The sequence below is a fragment of the Euleptes europaea genome, chromosome 5, assembly GCF_029931775.1.
Source record: "Euleptes europaea isolate rEulEur1 chromosome 5, rEulEur1.hap1, whole genome shotgun sequence".
Lineage (NCBI taxonomy): Eukaryota > Metazoa > Chordata > Lepidosauria > Squamata > Sphaerodactylidae > Euleptes > Euleptes europaea.
In genome coordinates this window covers 1545399-1557473 of record NC_079316.1, presented here as the reverse complement: position 1 = coordinate 1557473, position 12075 = coordinate 1545399, and the positions used below count along the sequence as shown (strand labels likewise).

The window sequence follows — 12075 nt, the reverse complement described above, 5'->3', positions numbered from 1 at the left end:
AGCGAAGAGGTGGGAAAGGGGTCCCTTGAGGACTGGGCACTGGAGTTTGGAAGGAGAGCAAGCATGCAAGGGAAGGTATCCGGTGTTGCAATGCACCTGTTCCTGCAAGGGCAGAGTGGTGCTCAGGAGAACATCCAGGCCTTATCTTTTTGGAGCCTGTGCAGAGAGCAGCACACAACCCCCCCTCCCCAACTGCCTTACTTTGAGTGTGCCGTTTGCACGGCGTGGACTGCGTCTTCCTGGATGAGTCTCTTCTTGCTGCAAGGTATGACACGGTGACTCAAAGCCTTAAGAGGCTGCTGGGGAAATGGCTCGCTTAGCTGTGCTGGGCTTCGGTAGGAGTTTGTTTCTCAATTTCCTGCTTCCTTCTCCACTTAACGTTCCCAGGGGCTTTTTCCTCTCTTGAATCCATTCTCAGCTGCCTCCTCTCTCTCACCTTCTCCTGTCACTCTGCCCTTGTGACTACTTGTGGTTATGTGGAGCGCCGACTTGATTGCTCAGATCTGGGGGTTCCTCTCCCCCTGAAGACAGCTTGGTGATCCGTACAGGATGGCCCAAAATAACCGCGCGTTTTTGGTGCAGCGCATCATTAAACAGTGGAAGTGGTTACTGCACGAGGCGGTGGTGACGACTTGCTGCTTAGGAGGCATTTAAAAGGATCCGAGACATGGTGGGCAGGTCTTCCGCTGGCTGTCCAGCTACATTGCCCTTGAAGAAGATGAAGAAGGAAGAGTTGGTTTTTATATGCCAACTTTCTCTACCACTTAAGGGAGACTCAAACCAGCTTACAATCTCCTTCCCTTCCCCACAACAGACACCCTATGAGGTAGGTGGGGCTGAGAGAGCGTGACTTGCCCAAGGTCACCCAAGTGGCTTTGTGCGTAGGAGTGGGGAAACCAACCCGGTTCACCAGATTATCCCCCGCCGCTCATGTGAAGGAGTGGGGAATCAAACTCAGTTCTCCAAATCAGACTCCACCGCTCCAAACCACCGCTCTAACCACTACACCACGCTGGCTCCCCTACACCACTTTAGAGCAAGGCTGTGGTTTTGTAGCCCTTTTCTCCCCAGTGGGACACAAAAGAGACTTGCAGTATCGTTTTCCCATCCTCCATTTTATCCTCACAACAACCCCCCTGCAAGGTGGGTTAGTCGGACCGTGGCTGACCCAAGGTCATTCAGAGAGCTTCCCTGGTAGATTGAGGATTCGAACCTTGGTCTCCCCAAGTGCTGGTTCAACTTTTTTAACGGTTCCATTACGCTGGAATGTATATCCCTGTGTGGCTGTTATGCTGCGTGTCTGGCGTTGTTTCATTTGTGCAGACGTTAAGGGGTGTGGGTAGTTTCAGGGCATAGCCATGCTGGTCTACAGGTGAACAGCTAGATATGGGTGTTAAATGAACCGTGACGACCCTTTTCCCCTGGAGACTGTGCTGACTGGCTACGTATTCCCATGCAGCTCTGTCTAGAAGTGCCAGCAGTTGAATTCAGAGTTGTGCCCAGCTTTGTAAGCTAGATGTTAAAAACGGCCTCCGTGGGTGTTGAACGTGGCTGCTTGTTGTATAATCGACGCGGTCTTTGGTGCATGCTGCTTGTGAACCGTGCTAAACCCGTGGATCTGTTGATACCGACCTGTAGCTACATGTTTTCTGCTTGGAAGGCAGGCAGCCGCTACTGTGTGGGTTGTTTTTTCAGCCGTGTTGTCCAGAATCGCCCGAGGAGGCGTTAAATGTGTCAAGACCTTTATTTCTTGGAAACCAGATTCCACCTTCCCTGTTGTCACTGCTGAAAACCGTGGGTGGGGGGTCTGTGGATGCCTCCCTTAGCCTCCACTCTAAAAAGAAGCTGTTCCTGCTGGCAGCAGAGGATAGGACTCGCAATAATGGGTTTTAAATGGTGGGCAGAAAGGTACCGGCTGGATATTAGGAAAATAATTTTTACAATAAAAGTTGTTCGACAGTGGGATCAGCTACCTAGGGAGGTGGTGAGCTCCCCATCACTGGCAGTCTTTCAGCAGAGGCTGGACAAACAGTTGTCAAGGATGCTCCAGGCTGATCCTGCATTGAGCAGGGGGTTGGACTAGATGGCCTCTATGGACCCTTCCAACTCTGATTCTATGAAAAAGCTGTCTGTCCTTGTGGGTGGAAGGCAGGAAGGGATTCCTCCCAGCTCTGCTTTGGGCCAAGAGCCGGCAGTTGAGGCCAGCCAGGAGGTTGTGCATTTTGGAAGGACAAAGCTTGTGATGTTCTGCAAGGCCTTCCTGCCAATTAGATCAGCAGCTGAAGCAGCCTGCCCTTTGCAGCGTTCGCAGCAAATGAGCAGCTAGCAGAGCCTAACGGGATGGGGGGAGGAGGAGGGTGTAGCTGCTAAAGTGTGCACTACTCACAGTCGCAAAGGGCCTGATCCACAGCTGCCCGGCAGCATTTCCACCAGCGGCGACTGAGGAGTCATCCTACATACGTGTTCTACCCTCTTATAATTAATTCTTATACAACTGTCTGTCTTGTAGCTTCAGGAGAGATGAAGAAGAGTTGGCTTTTATATGCCAACTTAAGGTCACCCAGCAGGCCTCATGTGTGGGAGTGGGGAATCAAACCCAGTTCTCCAGATTAGAGTCCACTGCTCTTAACCATGACACCAGGCTGGCTCTAGTTTAGATGACTGGAGCGGAGCCTGAGGAGGGCAGGGTTATTGAAGAGGGAGCTTAACATAATGCCACAGAGCCCTCTCGCCAATGAAGCCATTTTTCTCCAGAGGGACCAGTATCCGTCATCTGGAGACCAGTTGCAATTCCAGGAGATCTCCAGGTTCCCCCTGGAAGTCGGCAACCCTGCGCCAGCTCTTTGCCAAGCTCATTTCCTCGTCTGCCCCAAGCCCCTCCTGGCTTCGCCAGCTGCCCACCTGGGCAGAAGCTGTACCAGTTCTGCCGAACCTCATCGGTGTGCAGACTCTGCAGAGGCACCCATGGGTGAACATCCAGGCCACCCCCCCCCCGGGCAAATTGGCAGCCAGGGTAATGCACCGAGGGCCTCGGTTCCAGGCCCCCTCCCTCCCCAGTGGCTGGGGGGCCGGGCCCAGGGCTGCCTTGATGAAAACAGATGAGCCCCCAGCAAAGCGAGATGAGCCTGGTGGCAGGCAATTAGGCTCCGGCGCCTGACAGGCCATTTGTCTTCTTCACAGCTGGGCTGCACAGAATCCAGGCCAGTCTCCCCCCCCCCCCCATCAATGCACCTTGGTTGTGATAAGCCCCAGAGCCTGCTTTAACGGGAGGGGGGGTCTTCCTTCACCCAAACCCACAGCTTGGCCTCTGGAGGTGCTAAGTGCAAACCTCTGAGTCGTGTGCTGCCCCCCAAGAAAGGCCTTTGCCGTGGCCGGGTGAGGACCCCCCCCCTTCTTACTATATATCAGAATTTCTAGTGGAACCATCCAGGCGGCTGGCAGTAAATTAATTTTCACATTAGGAGATGCCCTTTCGGTTCAGCAGCCGCCGTAACGAGTTAGAATGGATTTGGGGGGGGGGGTCAAGGGGAAAAGATGTGGGCCAGCAGGGAAGGTCTGATCCCCAGGAAATGCTGTGCTGCCATTTGGTGGTGGAAACTGCAGTCAAATTGCAACTGGCTTACAGTGACCCTGTAGGGTTTTCAAGGCAGGAGGCATTCGGAGGTGGTTTGCCATTGCCTGCCTCTGCATTGGGACCCTGGACTTCATAAGAACAGAAGACAAGCCCTGCTGGATCAGACCAAGGCCCATCGAGTCCCACAGTCTATTCACACCATGGCCAACTAGGTGTCTCTAGGACAGCAGCAGCATTCTCCTGCCTGTGTTCAACAGCACCTACTATAATAGTCTTGCTCCTCTGATCCTGGAGAGAATAGGGATGCATCATGACTTATATTCATTTTACCATGGTTAGCCCTCTCCTCCATGAACATGTCCGCTCCCCTCTTAAAGCCTTCCAAGTTGGCAGGCATCACCACATCCTGGGGCAGGGAGTCCCACAATTTAACTATGCTTTGTGTGAAGAGTCTTCCAGGGAGGTCTCCCATCCAAGTACTAACCAGGGCTTAGCAGCCGAGATCTCATTAGATCGAGCCAGCCTGGGCCATCCAAGTGAGGACTTTCTTAATGTAAATTTGGGGTGTGCCCTTCAAGCAGCCTGTTTCTACCAAACTGCTTAAAGTGCAGAGTCTGTGGGTAGGCTTGCCAACCTCCAGGTGGGGCCTGGAAATCTCCTAAAATTATGATTGATCTCCAGGCTGCAGAGATCATTTCCCCTGGAGAAAACAGCAGCTGGCCACTGGAGATCTGATTGGCTGTGCAGATTTTTTTTTTTTAATTACTTTGGCAGCAGCTTCCACCTTAGCACATGAATCTTTGCTGTGTTACTGAAGTTAAGCTGTGACATCCATTTTACGGCTGGCTCTGCCTCCCGCAGCAACCGTTGTATGGTTGCGCTCACGACACTGTGGCAGAATTTCACAAGCGCCCGCAATTTCAAAAAGGTTGGGGACCCCTGCAAGTAGCTGTCTCACACCTTTGGGTTGTTTAGCTCAATATTGTCCTCTCTGAGTGGTAGCTGCTTTCCAAGGGCTCAGGCGGAGAGAGAGGCCTTTCCCAGCATCTGAAACCTCTTCCCTGAGATGCTCCAACCTCCACCTGAGATGTCCAAAGCTCCCTCGGACCACGGGGCAGGTGCCCTGCCCATAGGCCACAAGCCCTCCCCATGACCACGTCCTTCAGCAGGCTCCTGCTGGCTATCTGCGGAGAAGAATCTACACTATGAACCTGTAGGTGCTGTTGAACTTGACAGGCTTACTTCTGAGTAAATGCCCAGAAGGCTTTGAGACTGACATATGTTTGGCCAGGCAGGGGCTTCACCCGCCTCTTGCTAGCCTCCCTGCCTTTCTTCTGCATTTGGCAAAAAGCATCGCCTGGGAATTAAGTATTTTTAGTCTCTCTCTTATGTGCTATTTGCAGATAGTTTTCAAAGTGATTTTTAAAAACATTTTAAGAATGCGTTTTTGTATGGCGTTGATGTCGCTAGCCAGCTCAGGGCCTTGGGAGTCGAAAGGTGGGAGGGGAATCCATGCGATAAAATAATCTCTTTGTGGTTTTCTCCTCTGGATTGGTACGTTGCTGAGTCATGAAGAAGAGCTTCTTCCTTCCTGCCCGGGCAGGCAGCCACAATGGCTGAACATCCTCCCTCTCTCCTAACAAAAACTGTGCCGAATTTCTCCCTGGCGCCTCGCCATGTCCAATTTCAAGCCAATGGGTGCTATTCAGCCTCTTTGCTTGTGATTAAAGGGGTGTGTGTGGTTTTTTGTTGCTTCTGCCCAGTTTTATTATTTCTTACGCTCGTAGACCTTTAAAAAAGCAAAATGTTCAAACAGCTGGAACGATTAGAGAAAATTGGGAAGGGCTTGGGCGACTCAAAATGTATGTGAGCAGCATTGCTGGATGCCCTGGCCTAGATGGCCCAATCTTGTCAGATCTTGGAAGCTAAGCAGAGTTGGCCCTGGTTCGTGTTTGGATGGGAGACCACCAAGGAAGTTCAGAGTTGCTATGCAGAGGCAGGGAATGGCAAACCACCTCTGTGTGTCTTTTGCCCTGACCTGGATGGCCTCATCTCATCCAATCTTGGAAGCTAAGCAGGGTTGAGCCTAGTTAGTGCTTGGATGGGATACCACCAAGGGAGTCCAGGGTTTTGCTACGCAGGGGCAGGTAATGGCAAACCACCTCCAATTGTCTCTTGCTTTGAAAATCCTGGGCCACCATAAGTCGGCTGTGACTCAACGACATTTTCCACCACCACTGTTGCTGGCTCAGACCATGGGTCCCTCCCTTTAGGCTAGTGTTCAGTCTTCTCTCATCTTGACTTGCCTTTGGTCCTAAGCAGCAGTAGGGACCAAAAGTGAGCAGAAGACCAGTGTAAGTCTCTGAAACATGGGTGGCTAAAGACCCCTGCCTGACTGCGCCTCTCTGTAGGTGTGCAAAGAGAGGAGGGGGGGCATGATGCCTATGTTCTCCATGCATGCCACAGGCCCTTCCAAAAAGCAACAGAAAATGGTGGCTCTGTTAGGGGATTGTGACCCAGAAGAGGGTGTGTCCCATGAATATCTAGGCCAGTGGTTGGTGGGTGCAATCACAAAATGTCGGTATTTATTTACAAAATTTATATTCCATCTTTCTTCCCGATGAGGGCAGAAAGATGGAGTATACATTTTGCAAACAAATAAATAGCAGTCAGCAGACCTTTCTTCCATAAACTTGCCTTATTTTTTTCTTAACGAAGCTATGTCAGCATCTTATGGGAATGCATTCTATAGCTAATTGTGTGGAGAAGTAATTCCATTTGTCAGTCTTGAGCAACTCCTAAAGAAGTTAACTGAGTGATCCCAATTTTAATGCTCTGTGGGAGACCCAAGGAATATTCCCTATGTTAAGTCCACGTGGGAAGGATTCATGAGATCCGAGACAGAGTTCAACCACACAGCTTTATTTGATTTCAGCACAGAACTAACTTACACACTGAACATGCCCTGCTTATATGCCCCCCTGGCTGCCTGCGGCCACTCCCCCCCTGATCTGTGATGGGGGGGAATACCCTCTAGGTGACCAATGGAACATGCTGGCTTGGGGCCAATAGGATCCGTTTGGTTAGCCAATAGGGCGAGCAGGGTTTAGGATCCTTCGTGCGGAACTCAAGCTCCTAATTCTCCCCTTGCTTACTACTCTACTAAATACATACACAACACATCAGCCAGATGTGTCCTTGAAACATGAGCTTGGGACATAGTTTTCATGGGGTTGTCATTGCCATATTAGATTACTATGAACTACTCTTGTGTGGGACTGCCCTGGAAGACAGTTTGAAAAATTCCCTTAATCCAGAATGCAAGAGCTCTCACAGACATGGAGACAGACTGTGGTTCAGTGGCAGAGCATCTGCTTGGCTTGTAGAAGGTCCCAGGTTCAATCACCAGCATCTCCAGTTAGAAGAAAAAGAAGAGTTGGTTTTTATATGCTGACTTTTCTGTCCCTTTTCAAAGGAGAATCAAATCGGCTTACTATGTCCTTCCCTTCCACTTCCCACAACAGACACTCTGTGAGGTAGGTGGGGCTGAGAGGGTTCAGAAAGAACTGTGACTAGCCTGAGGTAACCCAGCAGGCTTTATGTGTAGGAGTGGGGACACAAATACGATTCGCCAGAGTAGAGTCTGCCGCTCATGTGGAGGAGTGGGGAATCAAACCTGGTTCTCCATATTAGAGTCCGCTGCTCTTAACCACTACACCACACTGGTTGTAAAAGGATCAGTTTAGAGGTGATGTGAAAGACCCTCTGCCTGAGACCCCGGAGAGCCGCTGCCAGTCTGAGTAGACAATACTGACTTTGATGGGCTGATGGTCTGACTCAGTTATAAGGCAGCTTCATGAGCCTCAGGCAGCATGTCATGATAGCGCTTCCAGGTCTTCACTGGCTGGCTGATTATTTCTGACCCCAATTCAAGGGACTGGTTTTGACCTGTGATGTCTGATACAGCCTTAGACCCCAGGGTGTTGGAAGGGCCACTTTCTCCCACACTTCCTTGCCTGTGCGTCGTGTTCATCATTTCTGGCCACACGTCATGTTCCCCCACATGCAGAGAGCTGACAGGTGGTCATCAAGGAAATGGATTTCTGAGTGGTGGCCACCCAGTTACAGATCATTCTTCCCCTCTCGAGGCCAACACTGAACCTTTTTTTTTAATCAAGCAAAATTTCAACGGCTGTCCATTTATAGTTTGGTTTATCCTGCTGCTGTGTGGTATTTTCTGCTTCAGACAGATCAGAGGAGCATGACTATTATATGAGGTGCTGTGCAGCACAGGCAGGACAGTGCTGCTGCTGTTGTTTGTGGGCTTCCTAGAGGCACCTGGTCGGCCACAGTGTGAACAGACTGCTGGACTTGATGGGCCTTCTTGGTCTGATCCAGCAGGGCTGTTTTTATGTTCTTGTGTTCTTAGACGCAGATCTTGTTTTAGTTGTTTTCTGTAGTTATTATGTAGGTCTTCTGGCTATCCTTGGGTTTGGGCTTTGCTAATTTTCAGACCTGTATTTTTCATGTGCGGTGAGTCGTCTTGGCACATGTTTGTGGCAAGCCAGCATGTAAATAAAAATTTCTTTGGTGTCACATCATCTGGTGGATGCAGGTTGATTTTAGCCTCCCCCATCAGCATCCATTTGCTGATTTGTTTTCTTCCTAGAACGCTGTGATGACTGGGGAGTCGATACCATGAAACACAAGCCGGTCTACAATGGAGAACCAGCCAAAATCCGATGTCCGCTCTTCGAGGCCTTCTTGAAGTATAACTACAGCACTGCCCACTCAGCCGGCCTGACCCTGATCTGGTATTGGATCGGGCAAGGCCGGGACCTGGAGGAGCCCATCAACTTCCGTCTTCCCGACAACCGCATCAGCAAGGAGAAGGATACGCTGTGGTTCCGGCCTGCGCTTCTTAACGACACGGGCAACTATACATGTATGCTCAGGTAACCCTGTCTTTGCTTATTTTTTGTTCATTTTTTTTATGCCTCCTCTTCAGAAAACCTCCTTGAGGCCGCTGCCTAAAGTATTAAAAACTCAGCATTAAAAACACCAGCCAGACCAAAAAACAGCACAAAATGCTGAGCTGCTTAAAACAAGTATCAGCATGGTATAGTGGTTAAGAGAGCCAGCATTGTGTAATGGTTAAGAGCGGTGGTTTGGAGTGGTGGACTCTGATCTGGAGAACTGGGTTTGATTCCCCACTCCTACACATGAAGCCAGCTGGGTGACTTTGGGCAAGTTACAGCTCTGTTAGAGCTCTCTCAGCTCCACCTACCTCACAGGGTGTCTGTTGTGGGGTGGGGGAGTGAAGGTTCCTGATATGCAATGACTTGCTATCTTGACAGAGTCTCCCTTAAGTGGTAGAGAAAGTCGGCATATAAAAAACAACTCTTCTTCTTAAGAGCGGTGGACTCTAATCTGGAGAACCTGGGAGTGGTAGACACAGAACTCCTGCGTTGGTTTCTCTCAAAACATTACGCGGCTCTGAGTTCCACAGAGTTGGTTATGCATTGCTTGAAGAAGGTCTTCCTCTTCCTTGGTTTCTGTGAATGTACGTCACATTTACGCATCTTAAGAGTGAATAGTTCTTCCTGACCCCCTTCTGTGTGTTCAGAGTGGTGACCACCTTTTCCTCTCCACTCCCTTCCAGAAATGCTACCTACTGCAGTAAAGTAGCTTTCCCCCTGGACGTGGTCAACAAAGACCCCGGTTCTTGCGTCAGCCAATTCGTTAAGCCGGACAACTTGATGTTTTACTTGGAACACACCAACGTCAACCTCAAGTGCCCAGATGTAGACGGTTTTTTTCCGGCTGGAGTCAAGCCGAAGGTCCAGTGGCTTATGGTGAGAGGGCCGTGATGGCCAGAGAATGGGTTATGGGAAGAGTGGTTGATGTGACCGCCTTTGTCTGGGCTGAGCTAGGCTGCTATGGGTTGGTATGCTGATGGGCTGTGGCAGGTAGGCTGTACACATAGCAGGGTCCGGGAGTGAACCTCCTTCCCACATTGGAACGCACACACGAAGCTGCCTTCTACTGAATCAGACCACCAGTCCATCAAGTTCAGTATTGTGTAGTCAGGCTGCAGTGGCTCTCCAGGGTCTTTCACATCACTTAGTGCCGTGGTGGGGAGCTAGCATTCTGCAGTGGTTAACAGCGGTAGTTTGGAGCGGTGGATTCTGATTTGGAGGACTGGGTTTGATTCCCCACTCCTCCACACAAGTGGCAGATGCTAATCTGGTGAACTGGGTTGTTTTCCCCATTCCTACACATGAAGCCAGCTGGGTGACCTTGGGCTAGTCACAGCTCTCTTAGAGCTCTCTCAGCCCCACCTACCTCACAGGGTGTCTGTTGTGGGGAGGGGAAGGTGATTGTAAGCTGGTTTGATTCTTCCTTAAGTGGTAGAGAAAGTCGGCATATAAAAACCAACTCTTCTTCATCTTCTTCTTCTTTAACTGGAGGTGTTAGGGATTGAACTTGGATTCTTCTGCATGCCAAGCAGATGCTCTACCATGGAGCCCTGGAGCCTGTCAGTGCCACAGAAAGGGGGGAAATATTGCTGTAGACCAAAGCAGCCTGATCTGGGCCAGTCTGACTCATCATTATCTTCTATGACCAGCAGGAGCTCCCCAGCCAAGAAAGGTCCTTCCTGGCACCAGATCCCTGAACCTCTGAGTTTGACTGCATATGTCAGGGATTGAACCTGGGACCTTCTGCCTGCCAAACAGGCTCTTGGCTGCTAATGTATGGACCTTCCCATAGGGGAGGGGCTGTGGCTCAGTGGAAGAACCTCTGCTTGGCATGCAGGAGGTCTCAGGTTCAATCCCTGGCATCTCCAGTTAAAGAGACCCGGCAGTGGGTGATGTGAAAGACCTCTTTTTGCCACAGCAAAAGCTGTCCTCTCCTCACCAAGGACTAGCCCCTTTATAGATCCTTTTTACCTAGTATGGGAATAAAATTGGCCCACAGTGCAATGTCAGGCAGCACGCTCTGGTAATGTCGCAGGAGATTAGAATGAAAACACCGTAATACATCAGTAGTCGCATTTCACAATGCTGAAAAACGTTGAACGCAGTGATATTTCCCAAGGTGCGTTGGGAAGCAGGTGCAAAAAAGGTAATTGCAAATGTAATTTTGGATGAGGCATGATGAGCCAAAGATATGTGATAATGTCCAATTTGTTTCTTTTCTTTTATCTGCCTCTCACACACTTCATTATATATGCCATTAAAGTCTATTTGGAGAGCCTTCTCGGTAACAAGTTATAGTTCAGGTCATATTCAGCTTTAAAGCCAGATCTTGGTGAAGACAGGTGTAATATATTAATGGTTTCAGCTAGATTCAAGTGCAGTAGCACCTTAGAAACCAACAAGATTTTTAGGATATGAGCTTTCAAGAGTTAAAGCTCCCTTCTCTAAAGAGCTTTGACTCTCAAAATCTCATACCCTGAAAATCTTGTCTCTAAGGTGCTCCTGGGCTGAAATCCAGCTGTTCTCCTGCAGACCAACATAGCCAGCCTCTGGATCTATCTTAAAGATTCCAGGGGATCCCTCGGCCACATAACCAGCCGAGCTTCTTCCCTGTTGGACAACTTAGTTGAAAGGCATTCAGGGTTTAGGGGCCCTCAATGAAGCTGACGGGAGGTATAAGATATACATTGTTTATTACGGTCCTTTGACCAAACATAAAATATTTACAGGAACATTGCCCTGCCCTGCTGACAGGAGGTAGATTCAGGACGGACAAAAGGACATTTTCACACAATGCATAAAAAACTTGTGGAACTCCCTGCCATGAGTGTGGAGATAGCCAGTAGATTAGATGGGAATTAGGCAAATTCCTGAAGGATCAGTCCATCCTTGGCCATTAGGCATGGTGCCTAAATGGAACTTCCATGCTCAGAGGCAGTGTACCACTGAATACTAGTTGCTGAGAAGCAAGGCCAGGGGGAGGCTTTTGCCTCCATACTCCGCTGGTAGATCTTCCATGGATGTTTGATTGGTCACTCTGGGAAACAGCCGGGGGCTAGAGTGAATGGCATTTAAGTCAGATCCACCTCCTGGTAGTCCACGTGGCCTCTGAGCTCTCCAGTAGAGGTCCTTGCTGATCATCAGGACCAAGATGTTGCATGTGTGTCCTGTTGTCAAATGACAGAAGCCCAGAATTAAGCGTCTGGAGAATCTCAGGTTGTCAGCCTTTAAGAAAAAAAACATTTTCTATCCTGAATCACCACTATATTAGGATTGAAAGGGTACAGCTACTGCCTGATTATGTCTCAGGTGCCCAAGGAAGAAGAGTTAGTTCTTATATGCCAACTTTCTCTGCCACATAAGAGAGAATCAAACAGGCTTACAATCACCTTCCCTTCCCACAACAGACACCCCGTGAGGTAGGTGAGGCTGAGAGAGCTCTAAGAGAGCTGTGACTAGCCCAAGGAGGGCTTCAGTAGGATTTATGTGGAATAGGCTGGGGCTTTAGTGTCTTGGGAAGGG

At 49.7% G+C, this 12075-nt stretch overlaps 1 protein-coding gene across 1 annotated transcript in view; it reads left to right on the top strand.

Moving 5' to 3' along the window:
• Positions 1-8251: 8251 nt before the first annotated feature.
• IL1RAP (interleukin 1 receptor accessory protein) overlaps positions 8252-12075 on the top strand; it is a 44298-nt gene continuing 40474 nt past the window's right edge. Inside the window, exons 1-2 of the mRNA XM_056850086.1 lie at positions 8252-8529; positions 9237-9429. Of these exons, the coding sequence (XP_056706064.1) occupies positions 8273-8529; positions 9237-9429 (450 nt within the window). The 5' untranslated portion in view covers positions 8252-8272. The remainder of the gene's footprint in view (positions 8530-9236; positions 9430-12075) is intronic.